The sequence below is a fragment of the Drosophila ficusphila genome, unplaced genomic scaffold (assembly GCF_018152265.1).
Source record: "Drosophila ficusphila isolate 14025-0441.05 unplaced genomic scaffold, ASM1815226v1 contig_758, whole genome shotgun sequence".
Classification (NCBI taxonomy): Eukaryota; Metazoa; Arthropoda; class Insecta; order Diptera; family Drosophilidae; genus Drosophila; species Drosophila ficusphila.
Genome location: NW_025064700.1, coordinates 753,976 through 778,789, shown reverse-complemented (window position 1 = coordinate 778,789; position 24,814 = coordinate 753,976). Strand labels below are relative to the sequence as shown.

The window sequence follows — 24,814 nt, the reverse complement described above, 5'->3', positions numbered from 1 at the left end:
CGTTGCCATCCATCCAACCCATTCAAGTTAAGGGCGGTCACATCCGGCTCGATGAATGAGGATGGTGGACCACCATTCAGAAAGTGGGCTGGCGTTAGCACATCCAGATTAGCGGGATTTTCTGCCGAAATATGGCACAGAAGAGTCCGCAACTCGTCGAAGGTCAACACTGAAGACCCAATAGCGCGGTAGAAATGGTACTTCGCCGTCTTCACCGCAGCTTCCCAGAGATCATCAAAATTAGGCGACCTGGGAGGAATAAAGCGCCAATCAATAAGCTCCGCTAGGCAAAAATCCAACGTCGCTTTCTGATGCTCGTCGCTGAGGAACAGGCGTCTCAACTCAAGCACCTCATTACGTGCACCCACAAAGTTCGTTGCATTGTCCGACCAAATCTGCCGCGGTCTTCTTTTGGTGCATATAAATCTCTTGAGACCATGCAGAAATGATACCGTTGAGAGATCCCTGATCAACTCCAAGTGAATGGCCTTTGTTGCGAAGCAGATGAAGACGCAAACGTAGCATTTTACTGGGGCCTTGTTTCGTACTTCCAGCTTGTAAAAGAATGGCCCACAAAAATCAATGCCAGTGACTTCAAATGCATGATCGCTCCTTTGGGAGATCCGCCATTACATGCTCGACTAATCGGGGCTTCGTTCGAAAGCATCTGACGCATTTGTTCAAGACCTTGCTTACCGTCTTCCTCCCCTCAATAGGCCCATACCGGGATCGAATTATGCCGAGTAGGGCCCGAGGTCCAGTGTGCAGATTACGCTCATGAACGTGAGTAATGACGGCGGCTGTGTCAGGATGGCTCCGTGGCAATATGATTGGATGACGGCCATTAATTTTGCCATCACCGGACCAACGTGCAATGGCAGACAGGACAGATCGCCTACAGGGACTTGAGGTCAACTGCAAGACAGAAAAAGAGAACAAGAGCTGATCAGAAGCAGGATCCCAGGCTAAACCCAGAGTTTTGGTAAAGTCAGTGCCGTCATCAAACTTCAAATATGACTCCTTATCTTCGTCAGACACTCCACACAAAGCCGCTGGAACGTTTGAGCCCCACTTTCTAAATTTAAAGCCTCCTCTGGACAGAATATTAGAGGTCTGATCTACATCATAACCTCGTCCACGGTCTGGGCTCCAGATATCAGATTATCTACGTAAAAGTCACGCTGAATGACCTCAGCCCCTAGCGGAAACGAAGAATACTCGTCTCTTGACAGCTGATGCATAGCCCGCACAGCCAGAAATGATGCAGGCTTCGTGCCATAAGTGACGGTGTCCAGCTGAAACACTTGCAGCTTGTCCTGTGGGGAAGACCTCCATACCTAAAATGCATTGCAAATAGCTGTCCTCTGGATGTACCTTGACACAACGGTACATCTTACAAATGTCTCCAGTGATGGCTGTCGGGTATGAGCGAAATCGAATTAGAATCTGGAACAGGGTATGTTGAATTACGAGGCCTGCCATGAGCACGTCATTAAAAGAGTAGCCTGATGAAGAACCGGCAGATCCGTCAAAAACTACGCGAAGCTTTGTAGTGGAACTATCCTCCTTTATGACGCAATGATGAGGCAAAAAGAAGCGACAACCAGCAACTGTTGACATGTGCCCCAAGTCAAAGTATTCCTTTATAAAAGCCGCATATTGGGCCTTCAAGGCTGGCCGACGATCTAGCTTCCTCTCTAGGGACAGGAATCTACGATAAGCTTGCTGGTAGGACTCACCCAATAATTTCAGATTGAGCTTGGCAGGGAACCGAACAGAATAGTCTCCAGCAGGGGAGCGAATGAAATGCTTTGTAAAGTGCGCCTCACAGTCCAGCTCTTCCTTGGTAGCATGTGTAATTGGCTCGACGCAGCTTTCCACCTCCCAAAATCGACGAAGAAGATCATCAAGTCGATCGAAGCTATTATCCTTACTAACGGTAGGCAAAGCAATGGTCGAGATTAACGATGAGCCATTGGAGACGCCATATCCTCCGGAAACAACCCAGCCCAGGCGAGTTTTTGTATAAGCGGTAAGCCAGGTGGGAGCCTTATTTTCCCAACGCACAACAGCTCGTAAAACAAACTGGCTCCAATCAAAAGATCCACACGCTGAGGGACACAAAACGTAGGGTCAGCTAATTGAATGTTCTGCGGTATTTTCCAGCTGCCAATGTCCACATTGAAACTAGGCTGTCGCTCAGTTATATTGGGAGCAATAACTGCGGTTATGTTCACCGTGTACTCAAACGTTCGGGACTGCATCGTAATATTAACTGAGTGACCATTTGTAACAAAGCTGGAATCACCTATTCCAGTAACAGAAGCCAAAGTATTTATCTTCTTTGTTTGAAGCTGATCTGCGAAACGTGATGTTATTAGATGCGGCTGAGAGCCGGAGTCAAGAAGGGCTCGACATGGAACGAAAACTCCAGATCGATTTTTTATGAGAACGGTGGCAGTGGCAAGGAGCACAATGTCAGTTCTGAAATCCTGAGCAATAAGAGCAGGATCTCAGTAATGTGTGCCTGAAAACCCAAACGACGATTATCAAATCAAATTTTGCAATAAGTCTAAAGCAACAGAAAAATTGCCATCCGAAATTTCCAGCGAGCGGATGGTTTCCAACGCAGAATCCCTTAGGCATGAACGTAGATGCTGCAGCTTTTCAATGTTGGTCAGGTCAGGATGACTATCTATGATGGCGTATTGCCATCAGCAAAGGTTGAGTGCTGAAGCACTTGCGAGGAGCGCTTTGTGATCTCCGATCGAACCGTCGACTTCAGAGCTACGACGACATCATCAAATTTCTCCTCCAAGTCATTTCCAATTTCCTCAAAAAATCCAATTCTTCCAGCTCGTTGAGAACCTTTTTAAATGCCTTTTGAAGCTCCTCGATAAGTTCAAACCTCACATGAAGGCCAGAATCGTCAAAAGAATTCAAAGCCGAACTTGGAAGGGATTCCATTAACCGCTTCACTCTATTAAACATTGAAGTTGCCTTGCGCTTCAAAAATGTCATCCTGTTTGAATTGCGATTGTCGGTGACGCTAACCGAATTTTCTGAAGCCATGTTAAGCAGCAACAACAACAAAATAAATGCAGCAGATTCGGCGGGCAAAATTCGGCTTCAGCGGGAAGATAAGCGTAACGGGGAACAGCGAAAAATCGGTCCGCTTCTGGTCTATATACCGCCTTATGTAAAAGCTTGTGTAACCAGAGTGCTATTATTTGCATAAATCAATTAATTTTATTGTTTTGCAACAAACATAAAGTGAGATATGCAGCAGACTCAGCGGGCAAAATTCGGCTTCAGCGGGAAGATGAGCGCAAAGGAGAATGCGAAAAATTGGTCCGCTGCTGGTCTATATACCTCCTTATGTACAAGTTTGTGTAACCAAGAGTGATATTATTTTCACAAATCAATTTATAAATATTTGTATTGTTTATGGCAGGTCAACGCACAATGTAGCTGCAACACAGATAAAGAAAAATTTGCAGCCTGGTAAAATAAATTAATTTTTTGTGACTTTCACTGAGTCCCTTTTATTCACAAATAACGACGGGGTCATTAAATGTTGAGCTAATAAGCTTTTTTATTAGCTGTTTAAATTAATTATGCACGAAGAAAATTTTGATTTTCATTTCTGCGAAGGCAGCAATTTTATTTTCGACGAAAAAGAGTTACAATGGTCCGCGGGATCGAAAAGAAGTATTACAATTGAATTGAGACACGGATCAGCCGATTGCTGACTCAAAGTAGAAGCCAGCAAGCAACGAGAGGGAGCGAATAGAAAGAAAAAGAGGGGAGAGAGAGAGAGAGCGATGGTAATTATGCAGATAAGCTAAGAGCTAGCATTAAGAGAACCTAAATATATCCTGCGGCTGGATGACCCGACAGTGACCTTGGAGAAGATGTAAAGCCACCTCCAATCTCCATTAGGGAACACAATTGCTCGGAGCTTATTAACAATCTTAAACAAAAAATCGGGCCAAATAACTTCTATATTACCAACTTAAAAAGAGGTACTATATCAGAAACCAAACTCCAAATAAAAAACGAATGCAACTACCGCACTGCAACGAATTTCCTCGACCTTGTGCCGGTAAATTACTACACCTACCAGCTCAAAAGTAGCAAAGGACTACAAGTTGTAGTAAAAGGCATAGAATCAACCGTCCCAGTAGCTGATATAGCCGAGGGACTAAAATAACAAGGTTTTGACGATAAACATGTAACCAATATAATCAACAGGGCAAAAATCTCTCAGCCACTATTTAAGATTGAACTGGCGCCAGAGACTGCACCTCTTAAGAAAAATGCAGTCCACTCTATTTACAAGTTACAATATCTTCTCCACCGAAGAATTACCGTAGAGGAGCCACACAAGCGAAACGGCCCGGTACAGTGTACTAACTGTCAGGAGTTTGGGCACACAAGGAACTACTGCACCTTGCGATCAGTCTGCGTCGCCTGTGGTGATTTGCACTGCATATATGCATGTCTGAGAAACAAAGAAGACTCTGCCACGAGGAAATGTAGTAACTGTAGTGGAAACCACACAGCCAAATATAGGGGCTGCCCTATCTATAAAGAACTCAAAACAGAGGCGCAGCAAACCAACTACCGTTCAACATTTTGCTCAACCAAACTACTTCGCGCCATCAAAAACAACACCCGGAGTCTCCTTTGCCAGAGCTCTTCGATGCTCTGGAGCATCGTCAGTGCCAGTAAGGTATACTTAGCCTGAAGTTATGCATTCTCTCCAGCCCACACCAAATCGAAAAGATGACTCGCTGCCAGAGCAAAATACCCAGCAAACAACTCAACCCACTACTCAGCATAACCAGCTTTCCCCCCACATACACTATCTACGCTTACAAAAATCATGCTAGCGATACAAAGTACCCTGCAAGACCTAATGCGAAACCAAAACCTTCTTTTGGAGCTTTTGATTAAGCTTCTACAACTCACTAGGTAACTGCTTTATAGCTGCCGGTGACTATAATGCGAAATACCACTACTGGGGCTCTCGTCTTAATAACCCCAAAGGACGCCAAATATACAATGCTATTATCAAACCTAGTAATAAGCTAGATTTTGTTTCACCGGGTAGGCCTACATGCTAGCCAGCAGATCCGAATAAACAAACAGTCATTATCGATTTTGCCGTAACTAGAAGATTGCCGCCCAGGCTGATACGCGTTGAAACACTGGATGAACTGTCATCTGATCATTCGCCAGTTCTTCTCTGTCGTTCAAATAGACAGATAGACCCACAGCTTTTAAAGATACCACAATTTCTGACTTCCAATACAACAAACTGGCTAAAGTATAAAAAATAAATGGCTTGCAGATTGGCGTATACAAGTCAACGATCAACAGTGTAAGCTCCTTACGTTCACACTCAATCGGGAAATCTGCCCATCACTGTCCCTAAACAACAAACGGGGGATTTGTTTGTTGTTGTCCCTAAACAACAAACGGGGGATTTGGTTGTTGGTTAGGGACAAGTTATCAAAGTTACCTACCTGGGCATCCACTTAGACAAGCGCCTTTCCTGGAGAAGGCATATTGAAGCGAAGAAAAAGAAGACCGCAAAAATTGGATATGTCTTTTCCGGACCTACCCCCAACTTTAGTGGAAAATCCAAAATTCATTATCATCGCGTCTAACAACACCGAAAAAACAATCTCTCAATTTTCGTGCTTTGCCGTTCACCGTGCCTTAAAATTTAATATTTCAAATCTCAGGGACGGAAATTTACTCGTGCTCGTTAAAAGCCAAACCGATGCCAAAAAATTTATTACCACTACCGAACTTACAGGTATTTGCAAAATGAAATGTAAACTCCACGAAGCGTTTATGCCCCCTATCTCTGCGATATTCCTGAAAAAGAAATCATTGACGAACTAAAAGGACAAAAGGTTACTGAAGTGTACAAATTTACGAAATCTTACGATGGCGTGTCCAAACCGAGTGGTGTTATCTTATTAACCTTCGAATTATATAATCTCCCTTCCAAGATTGACATTTCATGGCATTCGGTTAAAGTACGTGAGTTCACCCCAAACCCTATGAGATGCAAGTCTTGCCAGCTGCTTGGCCATACAGCCAAGCATTGCCGAAACACCCCTCGTTGCCCAGAATGTGCAGAACCCCCTCCCATACCCCAAACAAATGCACGAAAATTAATTGTGCCAATTGTCTCGGAGAACACCCCGCCTCCTCTCGCCAATGCCCCAAATACATGGAACAAAAAGAGATTTTCAAAATAAAAACAGTTAAAAAATGCAGCATGCGCGAAGCCAAAACCATATATAAAACATCACAACCTCCGGTTAACACCGCTTCCTACTCTTCTGTAGTCAAAACTACACCTAACCGTCACGAAAATATAAACCAAAACAAAAACGACAAAATAGTTACTACTGTAACACCATCGAAGTCCCAACTTATTCTGCCCTTCCCTCTACGCACGCTCTTATCAGTCCAATCAATTAGCATCGATCGATGCCCTAAAAAAGTATAACTTATCCCCCACATCTCATAAACTATTGGAAGATTTGCACCATGAATACGAATCAAACTTACCAAAAACATCTAAAACTCAAAATCAACCAACTACAAAAAAAAAAATAAACAAAAGCCCCAAATTATTAATGATGACTCGGATGATGCTATGAGTGACCCATAACATCATTAACTTAAGTCCCTAAGTAAATAATATCTGCTTTTTGTCACGACTTATGTCTCTTTCATTAGTACAGTGGAACATGAATGGTTATTTTAACAATTACCATGAACTGTTACTTCTTATCAATGATCTCAACCCTGACATTATCCGCCTACAGGAGACTCATATTAATGCAAACGTTTTACATATTGTCCCACCCAGACCATTTACTGGATATTTTTTAATCTCACTACTAATCTAAATTCCAAACAAGGTGTTGCAATCCTCATTCGTCAAAATATACCGCACAAGTCTATAACATTTAACAGCTGTACATGTTCGTTGGGTATTGAAATCTTATCTCAACCCAATGTAACTATTTTCAATACATACATACCCCCATGTCAATCGTTAACTACCAACGATATTCTCAAAATAGTAGATCTTGCTCGCAACCCAGTATTATATGTAGGAGATTTTAATGCTTGGAGCCCATTATGGGGGTCATCCTCACATAATTTCCAAGGGACACCAATTAGAAGATATAATAAACAAATCTCATCTAACTATTCTCAACGACGGCTCCGTCACCCACCACTCTACCCACAACTCGTTCACTGCGATAGATCTGACATTGGTCTCCGCATCTCTACTCCCATTTTGTAAGTGGTACGTTTAAGACTCGCTTTATGGAAGTGACCACTTTCCCATAACGACAGAACTGCATACGCGATCTATTCCCACAAATAAACCACGTACACCAAAATTTATAACAGAAAAGGCCAATTGGGAACTGTACCAAATCAAATGCAAAGAGAACTTCGACTTTCGTACAACAAACGATCTAAATCTACTCGCAGCCAGAATAAACAAAGCCATCAAAACGTCAGCCAATGTGGCAATCCCCCAATCCTTATCATTCGCACATCCCAGAAAGGTTCCATGGTGGAGTTCAGCGCTGCACTTACTAAGGCAACAAAAACAATCCTCATGGCATACATATAAACAATCTGGGACCACTGAAGCGCTGATCACATACAAAAAAATAAGCGCCCTATTTTAATATAAATCTAAAAAAGCTAAACGGGACTCTTTTGAAAGATTTACATCAAATATATCCCCCTTATCAACAACTAAAAAGACCTGGTCTGACTTAAATCGCCTAATAGGTAAGGCCCCAAATGAGCTTACAGTAATCAAACAAAACAATCAGGAATTAAATCACCCTGAAGACATTGGTAACGCCTTTGGAAAATTATGGTCCGACAACTCCAAGGATGATAATTTTTCACACGAATACAAATGTCGCAAGAAGGAAATCCTCTCCCAAGAATACACATTAGCCAAACTGTCATCTGCATCTACTGCTTTAGACTCTAACTTCACCATAACAGAGCTTGAATATGCTCTTCAATATTCAAAAGGGAAAACTCCTGGTGTGGATCGAATCTCATACCCAATGCTCCAGTACTTACCACTTGAAGCCAAATCTCGCCTATTAGAGATTCACAACGCAATGCTCTCTGCAGGGACCTACCCCCATGTGTGGAGATCAGCCATCATTATACCCATCCTAAAACCTAATAAGCCAACTCACGAAATAACATCCTTCAGACCCATATCACTTCTTCCCTGCTTAAGCAAGATAGTTGCAAAAATGGTTGCCAACTGGCTCGTGTGGTTCGTTACAAGACATAAGCTTATCAGCCCCCTTCAAACAGCTTTTAAACAACAGCACAGCACTCTGGACTCTCTTTTGCATCTCCACCATTAGGCATCCGATGCCCTTTCTAAAAAAATTATGTTACCGTTCTGGCAACTGATTTTGACAGGGAATTCGATCGCATAGGAGTGCATACTGTATTGGACCAACTTTCCCGGTGGGGTGTAGGTCAAAAGACCTTCAATTTAGTGAAGGCGTTCATGACCAAAAGATCCATCCGAGTTAGAGTTAACAACACTCTTTCTAAATTTTACACACTCCACAACGGCATCCCACAAGGATCGCCCCTCTCTGTGGTGTTGTTTATGATCGCCTTCCAGACACTAAATAGTATAATACTGAGACATTAACAAATCGAACTGTCTATTTACGCTGACGATGCCATTATCTTTAGCAAGTATAAGAATACTGTCACTCTTAACAACAAGTTCAAAGAAATCCTTAAATTGAGACTTGGGGAAACACCACCGGTGCGACCCTTGCAGTAAATAAATGTAAACTTTTTCATATATGTAAAAAACAACGCTGCATTTACCCACCGCTATCATGTAATAACATAACTATAGAACGTGTCTCATTTTTAAAAATTCTTGGCCTGACATTCGATAAGCGACTCACTTTTAAGCAACATTGTAATGAACTTAAGATCAACCTTAACAAAAGGCTAAATATAATTAAATTCTTAACATCTAAGCGATCCCTTATTCATCCCACCACACTTGTCCGAGCGACGAGAGCTCTGATGCTGTCTAAAATAGAGTACAGCCTCCCTATTTACGGCTGGTGTACTCCATCGAATCTAAAATTAATCTGCCCTCCGTATCATGCCGCTGTCAGACGCAGTATCGGCGCATTTCCAACTACTCCCACAAAATGTTTTTTGGCCGAGGCAGGATTGCCTGAAATAAAAACCCGAGTTGCACAAACAACTTTTAAACTCATACCAAAAATCATGTGCACAACAAACCCGATCCTTTTCAAGGACTACCAAGTAGCCTATAAGCACAGAAGGAGATTCAAAGTGCAGTCCACGATTCGAAGATGTATAAATTTTAACAAAAAACACAACATTGAAACGCCATATCGTTGGAACAAAATCAGCCCAACCCCACCATGGAAACTCCTCTCCACCACCATTGATACAACTCTTCACGATTTTAATAAATCAAGAACCCCAACAATAATATTTAAGCAGCTACTGGAAGAAGTTAGCCACAAAAACCCTGACTGGAATTGGCTCTACACAGATGGCAGTTGTAGACACCGAAGGGCGAATTGTCTCATGGGGACAGCTGCCACATCACTATTCTGTTCTCACTGCCAAAGCAACAGCCATCATCAAAGCTATAAAATACGCAGTTGAAACCAAAGAAAAATATATCATATGCAGTGATAGTCTATCCACGCTGCTAGGAATCCAAAACTCTTACAACCACTGCAACCAACTAATTGTCGAAATCCGTGACCAATGCATAAAAAACAACAGAAAAATCAAATTACTGTGGGCCCCGGCGCATATAGGTATAAAAGGGAACGAACTAGCCGACAAAGCTGCAAAGCTAGCCGGTCGGGCTCCGTGTCAGACAATTATACCAGGAGTATCTGGAAAAACATCCAAAAAATATTGCTCGACATTGAAATGGAAGATTGGTCATCTTTCAACCACCGTTACAAGCAATTTAACCCTGACAAAAAGCATATCTACGTGCCGGCCTCGAGTACGAGAAGGGAATGCGCCATTTTCGTCAGGCTAAAAACCGGACATACTGATCTCACCCATAAACACCTCCTCACCGGCGAAAGGAAACCCAACTGCCCCCACTGCGGCGGAGAACTAACAGTCAATCACCTGCTGGACACACGCCGAAATTATCAAAACGACAGAACTGCTCTCTTTGGACTTACTCCTCCCACACAATCTTATATATAAAAATGAATCGCAAAATGTGTTGGTAAGCGCATCACATGAAAACGGCTTGACCGATTTGGCTGAAAATTGGTAGGGAGATAGCTTAGAACAAGAAGAAGGTTGTAGCATAAGAAAATTATTGGAAAACCTTCTGGAAAAGTCGCTAGCGGCTTAACAGATGTACACAATGTTGTATGTAATTACGCAATCGTTCTTATGGGGTAGGCAGTAGGCATTTGGTTTTAAGTAAAAAGGTTTGCTTTATCAAAGTTTTTATAAAAAAAAGTGTTTTGTTTGTGAGTAGTGAAAAAATAATGCCTGCTATAAGACGAAGCAATTTAGGTAGAAGAACCAGAAATGCTACAAACCAGTCTAATTACCGATCTAATCGTACTGCACAAGAACGTGAATACGTAAATGAACATGAAAGAATTCGGATATCACAAACGCGTGAAGCGCGAGCGCGACATTCAACTACAAACTTTATTTCATCAACGAAATCAATTGATTATATTGTTTAAAACTGCCTTGGATCTGATGCCATCCGATAATCACAAAATTGTAATCAGAGCTGATAAAACACCTGCAGGTCAACATACAAGACGTTTTAATGCACCAACTATTGACGAAGTTGCTATCATTGTAGTTGGAGAAAACTTGGAATCCCGTGATATTGTTTTACATCGTCGGAATGATCAATTACAACGTATAAAGGAAACACACCGCTCATATGATGCACTGCAATATCCCATTATATTTGCGCATAACTCAACAACGTCTAAACCGATTTTGATGAAATTTTTTGTGTGTATTCCAGGGGGTTTGAGGATGATTTAGATTCACAATATGTTAAAATAATATTAATTCGATCAAAAGATGAACTTATTCAGAAGGTGTTTCCAGATGTTTCTCAAAATTACAGAAACCATGATTGGTTGAGCGAACGAGCTATACTGGCTGCAAAAAACATAGATGTGAATGAATTAAATTTCAAAATTCAAGAACAAATTATAGGCGAATTGAAGATATATAAATCAGTTGATTCGGCTACTAATCAAGGTGATGTAGTCAACTATCCACCGGAATTTTTAAACTCGCTGGATTTGCCAGGTTTGCCACCTCACAATCTTCAATTAAAGGTTGGATCGGTGGTTATAATGTTGCGAAATATCAACCAGCCGCGTCTTTGCAACGGTACACGGTTAGCGATAAAAAATTACTTAACAATGTGATAGAAGCAACTATACTCAAAGGAAAATATAAAGGAGAAGATGTTCTCATACCGCGCATCCCAATGATTCCGACTAATGTGCCATTTGAGTTTAAACGACTACAGTTTCCAGTGCGGCTTGCTTTTGCTATGACTATAAACAGGTCCCAGGGGCAATCATTAAGTGTTTGTGGTATTAATCTAGAGAACCCATGATTCTCACATGGTCAATTGTATGTTGCCTGTTCCCGTGTTGGAAAACCATCAGATTTGTTTATCTATGCGCCAGGTAATCAAACAAAAAACATCGTATACCACAAAGCACTACAATGATAATAATAAAAATTATGATTCACATGATTAACAATAAAGCGATTACATACTTTTAAATCCTTATATATGTTTTATTAAATTATTTTTTATTCACAACTCCCTATTACAGGGTGATGGTTCTGTTTAGGAGATTTTTTTTTAAATACGTAGGCACAAAAACTGCCACATTACAAATCTTTTTGACAGGACGAAGTCTGTCGGGTCAACTAGTTACTAAATAACTTTTCACCCATTAATGCCAACCTAATTTTATCATTCTTACGCAAATGTAAAATCATTGACAAAATTTAAAAAAACAAATACTACTTAAGAAACTTGTACTACTAGGGAAGAGTTCACTTAGGATAGTTACCGGCTTACTAACCGGACATTGCAAACTAAGGAGACACCTATTTAATATAGGGATTACAAACAGAAAAACATGCAGATTCTGTGATAGCGAGGATGAAACCTCCCTACACATAATATCAGATTGCCCAGCACTAAGTAGCCTGAGGAGCAGAACCCTCGGGTCCAGGTTCCTTACACTTGGGACCTCCGGGAGCATCGACCCGAAAAAGCTCTTTAATCTTATCGAAGGAGCCGGGTTGATGGGTGAGCTCTAAGCTCAGATAGGGGGTACAATAGATCCAGTTGGGTCGAGGTAACCTTTTCCCCCCTAATAATAATTATAATAACTAACTGATCCATATCGGACAAAGAACTCGAAATTGACTTTATAACTGATAGGTGCCTTAAATAGTCCTCAAGTTCGGACGAAGGAGGTATGTAAGAGCAGGTTATAAAAATTAACCTGCCAGCGACAGACAGTTTTATGCATAAAAATTCTAACTCAAAGTTCAAAGGATCTTCTGTCAAAACCTTTTCTGACTGCAATAAGGACGCCCCATCCCCGTCTAGAGGGATGGTCATGCCTATATATTGTGTACTTACCGGGAAATCTTCGGAGCAAAAGATCTCCGGCTTTAACCAGTTTTCTGTAAATATAATAACTTGGGATGCAAACGAAAAGCTATCAATATACAATTTGGTTAGTTTGCTATGCAAACCTCTTTTATTCTGATAGCCAATTAGGAGGTAAGCGGTTAGTTTTTTGGGTGAGGAGGAGCGGTTTTTTGGTCCCGGCCGGGGAGTTTTAATCCCACAGGGGGTAGGCTTCATTGTTTTTATACCCTTGCAGAGCAAAAGAGTATTATAATTTCAGTCAGAAGTTTGCAACGCAGTGAAGGAGACACCTCAGACCCCATAAATTATATATATTCTTGATCAGCATTACGATCACGAAAAATTCTCACGCCGTTGTTTTTGATCAGATCGACTTGATTTCTACCAGATGGAGTTTTTTAACCACTATCGAATTTCGCATTAAATTTTATTAAAATCGGATAACTCTGTCATATACATAGTTGCCATAGAAAAGATCGTAAAAAATATAAATAATGGGAAAAAAATTATAACATCGCTTTTCAAAAATGTTTTAATATCCCTTGGAACGATCGAAAAATCTATATATTGTAGAAATAACGGATATAACATTATGACATTTTTGTTTTTCATCAGACAAGCATGATTTTTGGAATATAGAGTTTTTCAACGACTCTTGAATTACAAATGAAATTTCATCAAAATCGAACAACTATCATATAGCTGCCATATAAACTATAGACGAAAATATGAACAATTAATAGATAAATCGTCATAGCTTCGATGTTGGTATGCCTTTATGTATTTTTTTCGACATATTTGATGACTGCAAGGGTATATAAGCTTCGGCTTGCCGAAGATAGCTTCCTTTCTTGTTATTCAATAAAATAAATCAACATTGTAAGTAAGATCTCAATAAAAGTGAATACTTACCTGATAGTGAAGAACAAAAAGTTATATAATGCAGCAATACAAATATTAAGTGCGAACTAGCAGTCATTATATATATATGTATTTTTTTTGTTCTGTCAGAATCCTAAAACGATAAGCAAACACACACCTAATTAGGGAAAATAAAATTTAGTTAAAATTGTACTTGACCGAATAAAATTTTATGTGAAAAAGCACATTAAAGATCTCCGTCAAGCGACTTATTTTTACTTATTGCCTCTTAAACTGACGGATAGTATTTGTCGGAAAGACACCGAATATGCCACCCTTGTAATTTACGTTTATATTTTAGAGCTGAAACTATTCGATTTATGTTTTCGTAATATGTTGTGTGTATGTTTTACTGGGTGCCAGCCGAAAGCGCGGCTTCCTTATAAAGTAATTTGCAAGAAAAGCTTGGCTACATAGATAACTTAGCTGATAGATGCAGAGCTCGCAAATAACTGTCAACCGTTTTTGTTCCTGTGCTCTCGGTGCGAGCACAACCGAAAAAGTTCATACTCTCTCGCTCTTGCTCTGAGCAAGAGCCCCTTGCTGTCATCATTTGTATTTTCTGTTGAGCGCTTTTCGTTGAGCTCTTTTTATTTCGGTCTTTCAATGAGCAGTACGTAAGGAGCAGATCGAGAAACGCTCGCACAATGAGAGTTAGCAAAAGACCGATTGACCGAAAAACTCAACGCAAACGGTCTTCGCATTTACACACACACGTTCAATTCACGAAGACGAATAATATATTTCGTCCGCAAAACCGATGTTTAACGATTTGCTTGCCTATAAGTGCACTGTATATCAATACATATGCAAAAGACCTTTTGCTTCACTGAAAACGACAAAACGGTCCTGGAGCAACCAGAACAAAACCGAATAGAAAAAACGGTTTCGGTCTGAGCGCAACCAAACCCATTCACGAACCCAGAAAAGGGTCGTTCTCTGAGCCTTTTCGTAATGAGTCAGGAGAAGACTGTTATTAGCAGACAACGAGAAACGGTCGACTGTTATTTGTGAGCTCTGGATAGATGAGATAACGAATGAGTAGCTTTCAGAGCGGATTAGAAAAATGCAACTGCAGCGGTACACCTTTGCGCACCAGATTAGGTACTGGCGGTCTGCTCCGAACATACTCCCCCGAGGGAAGAGGTATGGTTCCAAATTTATGGGAATCGATGGGCAGAACGGCTATTTTGGTGACGGCTCTCTTAATGATGCTCGTAGCTGTACAGACCATAGCTACTCTGATGACGCTGTCATCGCCGGGTAGACTTCTTGAACCCGTCCAAGTGGCCATTTTAACGATGGAATGCTGTCTCCTTTAACAAAGCGATGCTTTCGATCTTGATGTTGGAAATGACAAATATTTGCTGCATTTGAGTCACAATTTCCCATTTGCTGAGGCGGCCTTCGAGGAGATGTATCACATCTGGCTCAGGAAATTTGGTTTAGGAAATGTGTTGGCGTTAGCACCTCAAGGCGTTTGGCGTTTTCTGAAATTGGACAGATAGCAGAAATCTCGTAAGCAAGATTTCTCAATTCATCGAGGGATACAGCGGATGGACTGACGACTCTGAAGAAGTTAAATTTGCCCGATTTGACAGCGGCCTCCCATAGACCACCGAAGTTTCGGGCACGCGGAGGTAAGAACTTCCAATCTATTCGAATCGCTAGGCCCGAAGAAGCTATAGAAGCTGTATGTGGTTCGCTTGAAAATAGTTCCTTTAACTCGCGCCGATAAAGTGTGTCGCATTGTCACTCCAAATAGTCCGCGGACTACCTCTAAGGCTGAAGAATCTTCTCTTAACTTATATGAAGGAATCTGTTGTGAGGTCTTGAACGACTTCCAAGTCAGCGGCCTTCGTGGAAAAGCAGACTCTACCTTATGATAGAATGGCCCACAATAGTCCAATCCTGTCGCATGAAATGCTATGTTAGGTTGAACTCGATTTGCTGGAAAACTACCCATGACGTGCTCCTAAGTCACAGGCTTCATCCGAAAGCATCTGACACATTTATTGATGACGCTAGCCACGAACTTCCGATCTACAATTGACCAATACTTTTTTCGTAATAAGGCAAGCAACGGCTGCGATCCTGCGTGCATGTATTTTTTATGAAAATACACGATAATTACCTCGGTGACTGAATGGTCTTTGGGAAGCAGTATCGGATGCTTTGATCTGAAGCCTGCCACCAACGCGAAGTAAGCTATAGGAGCCAAGTATTGGCCTCAGAGAAATCAGCTCGTTCTTCTGTGGACACCTCTTGCTCTTGCTAAGAAATCCATTCTCCTTGGCTAAGTGAGCCTGCTTGATGTTCCTCAGAATAAAAACGGTCCCCGAGTTGATCTCCTCAACGGAATGGTAGGCGTTTGAGGATAAAGCTTTGGTTCTGTAATTCAAAATAAAACAATACATGTACGCAAATACAAGCTTTAACTTATCGAACAAGTTTAGGAATTCGCAGTTAGTAGAAATCTCAACGGAATTAGCGTCGCGGAACGACGCTTCGGAAGATCACTTACTACATCCAGCAGGGAAGGGCATTCCGACGAGCCCCGCAGAATTAATGGAGGTCCATTAGCTCGAAGAGAATGCTTCAATAAGTAACAGCCTCACGACACGACATCCGCCGGATTGAGATTGGTTGGAACATGATGCCAAGACATTTCTTTGCTCATCTCCTAAATTTTTGCGATTCGGTGGGATACAAACACGTTAAACTCCCTCAAAGGTAACCGAATCCACGCCAATGTAATAGACGAGTCAGACCAGCAATGAAATTCGGAATCGAAATCTATGGTTTTCTTGACGTTTACGATCAGCTCAACCAATAAAAGTGCGGCTTAAAATTCTAATCTTGGAATTGTTGTGGCCTTCAAAGGGGCTACTCTCGACAGAGTAGATAAGCTTTTGTGACTTCATTGTCCTCCGTCCGCAGAACCCATGCAACTCAATGGACGCTTGCGGTCGCGTTAACAATCAGGAAATTTTAAAGTTTTGGACGATGGACAACTGAGAGGTAAACTCCCCCATGACGAAAAAATCGGATCTGGCAATGTGCCATCCCAACCACATTAGCCTTCCATAGAGGTTGCATAAAGATTGGATGTCTCCACTAAGAGCTACATTAAAGTATCTAAAGCGAACCAATATATTAAAGATTTTCTGCGAAACGGTCGGCCCTGCGAGAAGTAAGTCATTCAAGGAGGTACCAGAAGTCGTTTTAGCAGACCTATTAAAGACGATACGAAGTAGGTATTTTGCTCGTGCTCTCATGCTTATTTACACAATGGTGAAGCAAGAAAAAATGTGGTAACGCTGGGTACTTTGATGCGAGGGACATGTGCTCTAAGTTCATCAACTCTTTCAGAAAGGACTGAAACTTCAGGGTGGGTTTCTATCTAGCTTAGCTTACAAACTCTTGAAACGACGACGAGCCAAGCAAAAGGAATCCCCTACAGATTCTATTATTATAGTTTTTCAATCCCATAACTCCTCCTGGGAGATTTCTCCATCTTACTCTATCTCTTGCTGCCTGTTTCGCTATGTTTAAGAAACGTTTCATCTCCATGTTGTTTAAGGTCTGCCTACTTGTCTGCTTCCCTGTGGGTTCTATTCTAGCACCATTCTCACTATGCTATGCTGGTCCTTTCGCAGTGCGTGGCCTATCCATCTCCATTTTTTCTTCCTGATTTGGTGTCTTATTGCTATTTCACACATCATATTCCAGAGGTCTATGTTAGAATTCTGTTTGGCCAGAAAATCCCGCATATTATTCTGAGACACTTGTTGGTGAAAGCCTGCAATTGCTGGATTATTATCTGTGTTGTGAGCCACGCCACGCTTCCGTATAGTAGGACGGATTTTACGCATGAGTTGAAGATTCGTATATTTGTTTTTCTTGCTTATTTGTTGGCTTCTCCGTATGTGGTAGAGCCTCCCGAAGGCTGACCTGGCTTTGGCTAGTTTGCTCGAGACATCTTCTGTCACGCCACCGTTGATGGAGATTACGGTACCAAGGTATGGGAAACTCTCGACGTATTCTATTGAGTTTCCATCAACGATGACATATCCTTGGGTGGCGTGATTGAGGCGCATCGCTTTTGTCTTTGCCGTGTTAATTTGTAGACCCACACGGCTGGCTAGATTCACGAGGTGATCAACTTTAGATTGAATATCACTCAGTTTGTGAGAGATTAGGCAGATGTCGTGTGCGTAGCCCAGGTCTGCAAGATGACTGGTGAAGTTCTATGTGATTCCACGCTTGGGTTTGCACACTTCTCTCATGACCTCTTTCACCACAGTATTGAAGAGCAGTGGGGATAGTGGGCATCCTTGCTTGACCCCGGGGTTTATTTGGAAAGGTGCACTTGTCTTCCCGTTGTGCAGTACCGTCAAGTTGGCGTCATCGTATAACGCCTTTATTAGGGCGATGATGTTGTGTGGTATTCCTTTCCTAACAAGCGCTCCCCATATCGTTGCTCTATTTATTGAATCGAACGCCTTCTTCAAATCGATAAACAGTACGTACAGTGTTGGCTAGGTCTACGCAGCTCCTGTGTGGTCTGAAGCCTGCCTGTTCATCTCTTAGTGTCGGCACTAATTTTTCAGTCATCATTCGTTCGGAATTGTGCGTAGGACTTTGTAACTGGTGTTCAGTAGTGTCATTCCTCTACTATTGTTGCAATCGCTAAGGTCTCCTTTAATGGCTATTTTCACGATGACTCCGCATTTCCAGGAGTCGGGAATGTGTTCGCTCTCCCATGCACTCGAAAAGTGCGGGTGCAATATTTCTGCCATCAGTTGAGTGTTTTTTTTGTTCGTCGCGCGTAGTCCCACGGTCCACCACCCACTCAACCGACCGAGGGACGACAGCCGTGTATCGTACGGCACGATTCGCGGAAAATTTGGCTCGATGTTAAAAGAAGGACGAAAAAAATGAAAAACGAAAGAAATTTGAAATTTAGTTTTAATTTTAAATTTAACGATCTCATTTTGTGCCAGAAATGTTAATACTAATTGCTTAAGGAGCTGCAGAGAGTCAGAAGAGGATAATATAGAAAAAAGTATATTGTTGTCAGAACAAAGTACTCCGAAAGGCTCATGCACGTTATAATTAGATCTTTAATGATTTAAAACTAAAGGAACATAATTCCTAGTTAATCTACTTGGTATCGAGAAATTTTGTCTGCTCAACATGTAAGGACTGTCAATTTCATAACGTATAAGGTTATGAATAAATACAGTACCAAGCATCGTTCTACGGTTAGTAAGGGAGGGCAAGTTAATGAGGAGCAATCTATAAGAATAGGAGGGTAGGAATAGGTTTGCATTCCACTTTAGGCGGCGTAGGACAAAATGTAAAAAGCGTTTTTGGACTGATTCTATAAAATCAGCGTGTACTCCGTATTGAGGACTCCAAACGGGTGCCCCATACTCAAGGGTTGGCCGGACAAACGATATAAATAAAGCCTTGGTAACGTAAGGATCCTCAAATTCTTTCGAACATTGTTTAATAAATCCAAGCACTTCCCTAGTTTTATTAACCATGTTCGAAAAATGAAGAGGGAAAAATTTAAGTTTATAGTCCAAGAGGACGCCAAGATGGTCAACAAACGTTATTCTTTCCAAGGTGTTTCCACATAGCGAATAGGTGACATTATGCGGACTGACCCCACAAAACCCGACAGCTTGCACTTAGAGCTGTTTAAACCAAGTAACTTATCATTGCACCAGTTTTGATAGCTTCTTAGGTGTTATTGAAGGTTGAAATAACGGGAGTATTTATTATATTGCAGACACAGTTTTACATCATCCGCGTACATAAGGTAAATAGTAATGATCCCAGGTGGCTTCCTTGTAGTACACCAGAGGAAACTCTGAGGAGACTACTTAAGGAATTTTTAAAAAGGACTTTGTGTATGGCCACTTAGATAACTAGAGATCCAACTTAAGAGATCTGCTGGAAACCCTATCATGTCAAGTTTTCGAATCAATAGGAAGTGATTTACAGAGTCAAATGCTTAACTGAAGTCTATGTAAATGACATCAGCTTGAAAATGATTTTTAAGTCCATTTATCACAAAAGACATGAGCTCTAAAAGATTCGTTGTAGTAGACCTGTGCTTCAATAATTCGTATTTGCTTAGAGATATGACTGATCTACAAAGGGGCTGCAAGTGAGGAGTTATTGCTCGTTCAAAAAGCTTTGGAATTGCTGACAATTTAGAAACACTTTTATAATTGCTTGAATCCGACTTGTTTTCCCTTTTTTGTGAAGGGGAACAATAAATGACTCCTTCCAGACAAGGGGAAACTGACAAGTTTGTAGGGATAAGATAAACAGCTTGAGAAGGGGCTTACACAATGCATTAGCACAGTTTTTAAGAATCCCGTGAGGACCTGGTGAGTAAACTGTTATAACGCGTTCAAGATTCAAAAGTAGGGAGCTTTCGTTCAAAGTGGGATGAAACATTAGGTTCGACTTAGGTATTGCGTATAAATATTGCTCACTTGAATGAGACACTGTAGACTAAGTTGCTTGAAAGAATTGGGCGAAAAAATTGGCTATTGCCTGATCAGTATTAGCCGTCATACTTTTAAACGAAAGCGAAGGCGGAAACGAACATGATCTGCGCTTAGTGTTAACAAAATTATAAAACTGTTTAGGATCCCGTAAAAACTAGGACCTACAACGGACTAAATAATTTTTGTAACACTGAGCGTTAAGCACGGTAAAGTTTGAACGAGCTCTTATGTATTTTCCAAAAACAGACTGACAACCTGAAATTTTATATTTTTTATAAAGTCTGGACTTTAAATTCCTAAAGTGTGTCAACTCTTTGCTAAGCCAAGGTGGTTTATTGGATGTTGACGGGTTATATAGCAGAACAAATGAGTTAAAAAACGATTTGATTGCCGAATAAAAATTGTAATGGCGTCTTCCATATTATTGCCGGAGTAGAGATCGGACCAGTCATTGCCAGATATAAGATGATTAAGTCTCAGAAAGTTAGCCCTGCGAAAACAATTAGTTCGCTTGGCTACCTTTACGGACCGTCAGGCAGCGTAAGTGGTGTAGCTCTTAAGAGAAATACACTTTCAGGATTTAAGGCAAGGAACAAATCAAGTAAAGGATCCAGAGAGTTTCGAACACGGTTTACCTGACACAGAGGTATGTCAAGTAGACCGTCAATGAATTCATTGTGGCCGATGGGTTGTAAAGACTGGAATTATCATCCGAGGACCACGTAGTTCCAGGTATATTAAAATCACTCAGAACTACAAACTGGGATAGGATGGCTTTCATTCGTACAGAGTAAAGTTTTCTGATCGCGGTCAACTTGGTGGCCGCCAGTGCGATCTCTGTTTTCGAATGATTGCAAGTTGACACACAGCCTCCTCGTGGCACCTCCTGGGTAGCTATCTTAGCATCCGCTAGATAGTGAGCTAATGTGTGCAGCGATGTCACCCGGACGTTAAACGGTTGAGCGCAGGGTTTGGAACCCGCCTCGTAAAAAAAGAGGCCCAGTGAAGACCAAAGCGAAAGCCTCGGATAGGATCCCCCCTTATATTGACGACCACCGCAAAACGAAAAAGGACTACGATTTAAGGATATGCACCTGGAATGTCCGAACCCTTAATTGGGAAGGTGACTCTATCCAACAGGCGGATGCCCTCGAAAAATTAAAGGCTGACATTACCGCCATCCAGGAAATGAGATGGACAGGACAAGGTTGCTCTAAGCGAGCAAACTGCGATATCTACTACAGCTGCCATGCGGAGAGGCGCGAATTTGGATGCGGATTTGTAGTAAGCCGGATACTTCGCCACCACGTCTCCAATTTCACCCCAGTGAGTGAACGAATGGCTACAATCCGCGTCAAAGCTTGGTTTTTCAGCATAATTAGCGCACACGCACCGACAGAGGAGAAGGACGATGCTATTAAGGATGCATTTTACGCGAGACTCGAGGACACAAACGACCGCTACCCAGACCACGAGGTGAAGATTATCCTCGGGGACTTCAACGCAAAGGTCGGGTGCGAACGCATCTTTGACCCCACCGTCGGTCGATTCAGCCTCCATGAGACCACCTCGAACAACGGTCTCAGGCTGATTGACTTCGCCGCGGCGCGAAACATGGTAGTGAGTAGCACCAGATTTCGGCACCTCGACATCCACAAGGCCATAAGGCTGTCCCCTGATCAAAAGACGCGAGTTATAATAGGTTCGAATTGGGAATGTTGTACTTGATTTGGGAATCACTTTGACTTCACAAGATTTTGAATAAAACGCCCGGATGGTTTGAGTTCAACTTTAAGACTGATTCTGTATTTCTCTTTTGGTTGGCTTGTTGATTCTTATTCTAACATAAAATGCTGATCTAACGGAAAGTGCTTACTCTATGGATTTGAAGTGGGTCGTATAATTGGAGTAGTTTAGTAGAGTGGCTAAGCGGAGCGGATGCTATTGTTTTGATTCGTCTGCGATTCGATGCATCGGTTATTAGTAGGGCGATCGGATGGCCGCTGAAGTGTTTGCTGAGGCGGCGTGACGATCGGGTGGCCACTTAAGTGTTTGCTGAGGCTGCGATCTGGTGGCCGCTTAAGTGTTTGCTGAGGGTGCGATCGGGTGGCCGCTTAAGTGTTTGCTGTAGCGGCGGTTACTATAGTCGCGGCGGTTTTGGTGGGGGACCGCCGAGGCTAATTGTTGAGGCGGTAACTCCTCCCTCCTCAGATTGAACTACCGACCATAGCGGAGCGATGGTTGGTGTGAAAGTGGCAGGTGCAGTAATAGTTGATGTGAAGGTGGCAGGCGGACTAATGGTTGGTGTCAACGTCGCAATTGGTGAAGTTGGTGTGAAGGTGGTCGTTCTTTTTGAGCAAACGGCCACGGCCAGCAACACTATCAACATTATGATTAACATCGAGTATGTTGCTGTCGTATGTATAGTGGTTCCCATTTGTAGTCTGTTGATTTGTAGTTTCGTTTCTATATCTTCCATCTTTAGTTCGTGAATTCCCAGTTCCTGTGTTGTTCTATTTGTGTTGATAGTTCCGATGTGTGGTATGTCCAAGTTCAGTTTGGCTGTGCCAAGCCTCTCCGTTGCTTCGTACTGGACGTTGTTAACCATAGTTCTGCATTCGTTGAACGTGATTAGTGCTGATCCATTTATTGTTCTTTCTTGACCACAGTCCGTACGCAGTTTCACATTTTCTCCATTAAAAACGGCGATGTACCCCTCTTCCGGTTCAAAAATCCTTGTTTTGAGCCCAGCATCTCTCGTCTCACAATCCGCTTCCTTTCCGCTGATCAGTTTTCTTAAACAATTTTCATTAACCTGGTTTACAATTTTATCATTCTTACATATATATAAGTTCCTTATTTGCTGACATTTATTCTTATAATAGTACATTTCTTCATTATTCATTGCCACATATTCTGGCGTTATTACAAATTCCGTCTTATTCATAGGTAGTGCTATTATTCTATGTAGTGAATATGTTTCATTTTTTAAAAATTGGTAATTTTATTGCAAATATTAGGTCAGTTTCATTCATTATAGCTTTAAATTCTAAAAATTCATACATGTTTTCCTCTGATGTTATCTGAACGCCCTGTTCCTCTAACTCCTGTATGCATTTAGTTGCTTCCTGCTTTTCGAATATAAATTTTGAAATTAACCCCATTTTTGCCAACAATAAACTTTCAGCAACGTCGTTTAAATTTAATCCAAGCATATCTATTGTTACTGAAATCCTGTCTATGTATTCTAACCTATATATCCTCTTATCCTCCTCTAAAAACGTCTTACTTATTCCATTCTTATAGTTATTAATAAACGTGGCTACCCTGCTTTGTTCTTCATTAATATATTTCGTCAAATTTTTAAACATTATGCCGAACTTGTTACCTGTTCTCTCCTGTGCGGACACGGCCTCTCGTAATCTCTCCTCCTCGTTCTGTATTTTCCTTATTTCCTGTTCTAATTTCTCTGCATCTTCTGCATCTAGATTTCCTGTTATGGACTTAACAACTGATCCTAACCCATTAATTAGTCCCCTTGGTTTCCTTTTCTTAGGGCATATCGTCTCTAGTCTTGTTTTAATCATATTTAACTTGTTCTGTAATGCTCTCACGAGGTCTCTTGTTTCTGCATCGTCAGCTATGTCTCTGAGTGTCCTTCCTATGTTTTCTATTGCTTCCTGGTATTCTTGCAACCTTACTATGTGTATCAAATTCCTATGTGTTTGTATTATTCTTGCAGGGCCTAAGTTTATTTGTGCTAACGGCTCGTCTCCTTGTAACTCCCGAATCTCGAGACTCCTTCCTTCGGCCATGGTCACCGACCACCTGTAATTGTTATTATTCGTTTGATTTGGTTAGTCTTCTAATTTTTTTCCTTGTGGATTTTCTGGGGTTTGGTAGATGTTAGTGTTAATCCGTTGTCTTCCAGCACCTTGTGTTTTGAAAATCTAGGGGTAAGTTTGTCCCTCCTGTTCTCTTTCCTAAATATTGTATCCCCTGGTTCTACTGGGTTCGGATACTCTCTGTTTGTATTTGCTGATTCTATACGTTTATTTTTCCTCTGTTCCACCATCTCCCTGATTTTCGGGTATAATTCGGCCTGAAACGCATTGATTTTCTGCAAATAATCATGCTCGTTGTTAAACGCTATGTTATTCCGAAAATGATGTGTTCTACCCGTGAATAATTCCTGTGGTGTTAACTTCGTAGCCGAATGAATAGCATTGTTGTATGTTATGAATGCTTCGTCCAATATTTCCTCATGCCTAATTTCCATTTTATTTGTTTTCTTTGCCTCGGTTATTAATCTATATATTTCTGTCAAGGTAGAGTGCAGTCTTTCGATTGTGGAATTACTTGACGACTGTTGAAAGGAGGTTGTATGCAGTTCCAATTCGTACTGCCTACAAAAGTCCTTAAACAGGTTGGAAGAGAATTCCACTCCCTGGTCACATACTAACTTTTTGGGTATCCCGAACAAAGCCATGAAATTTTTTATCGCCTTTACCACGTTTATACTTTCTTTTGCTGGAATCGTTTTTCCCCACGCATATCTTGAGAACTT

At 41.5% G+C, this 24,814-nt stretch overlaps 1 protein-coding gene across 1 annotated transcript; it reads right to left on the bottom strand.

The window, feature by feature from the left end:
- Positions 1-1,118: 1,118 nt before the first annotated feature.
- On the bottom strand, positions 1,119-15,011 carry LOC122320694. The gene is made up of 3 exons (XM_043208861.1): positions 14,848-15,011; positions 1,375-1,933; positions 1,119-1,316 (listed from the first exon to the last, which is right to left on the bottom strand). The coding sequence occupies exons 1-3, from the start codon at positions 15,009-15,011 to the stop codon at positions 1,119-1,121; spliced, it is 921 nt and encodes a 306-aa protein (XP_043064796.1).
- Positions 15,012-24,814: the final 9,803 nt, after the last annotated feature.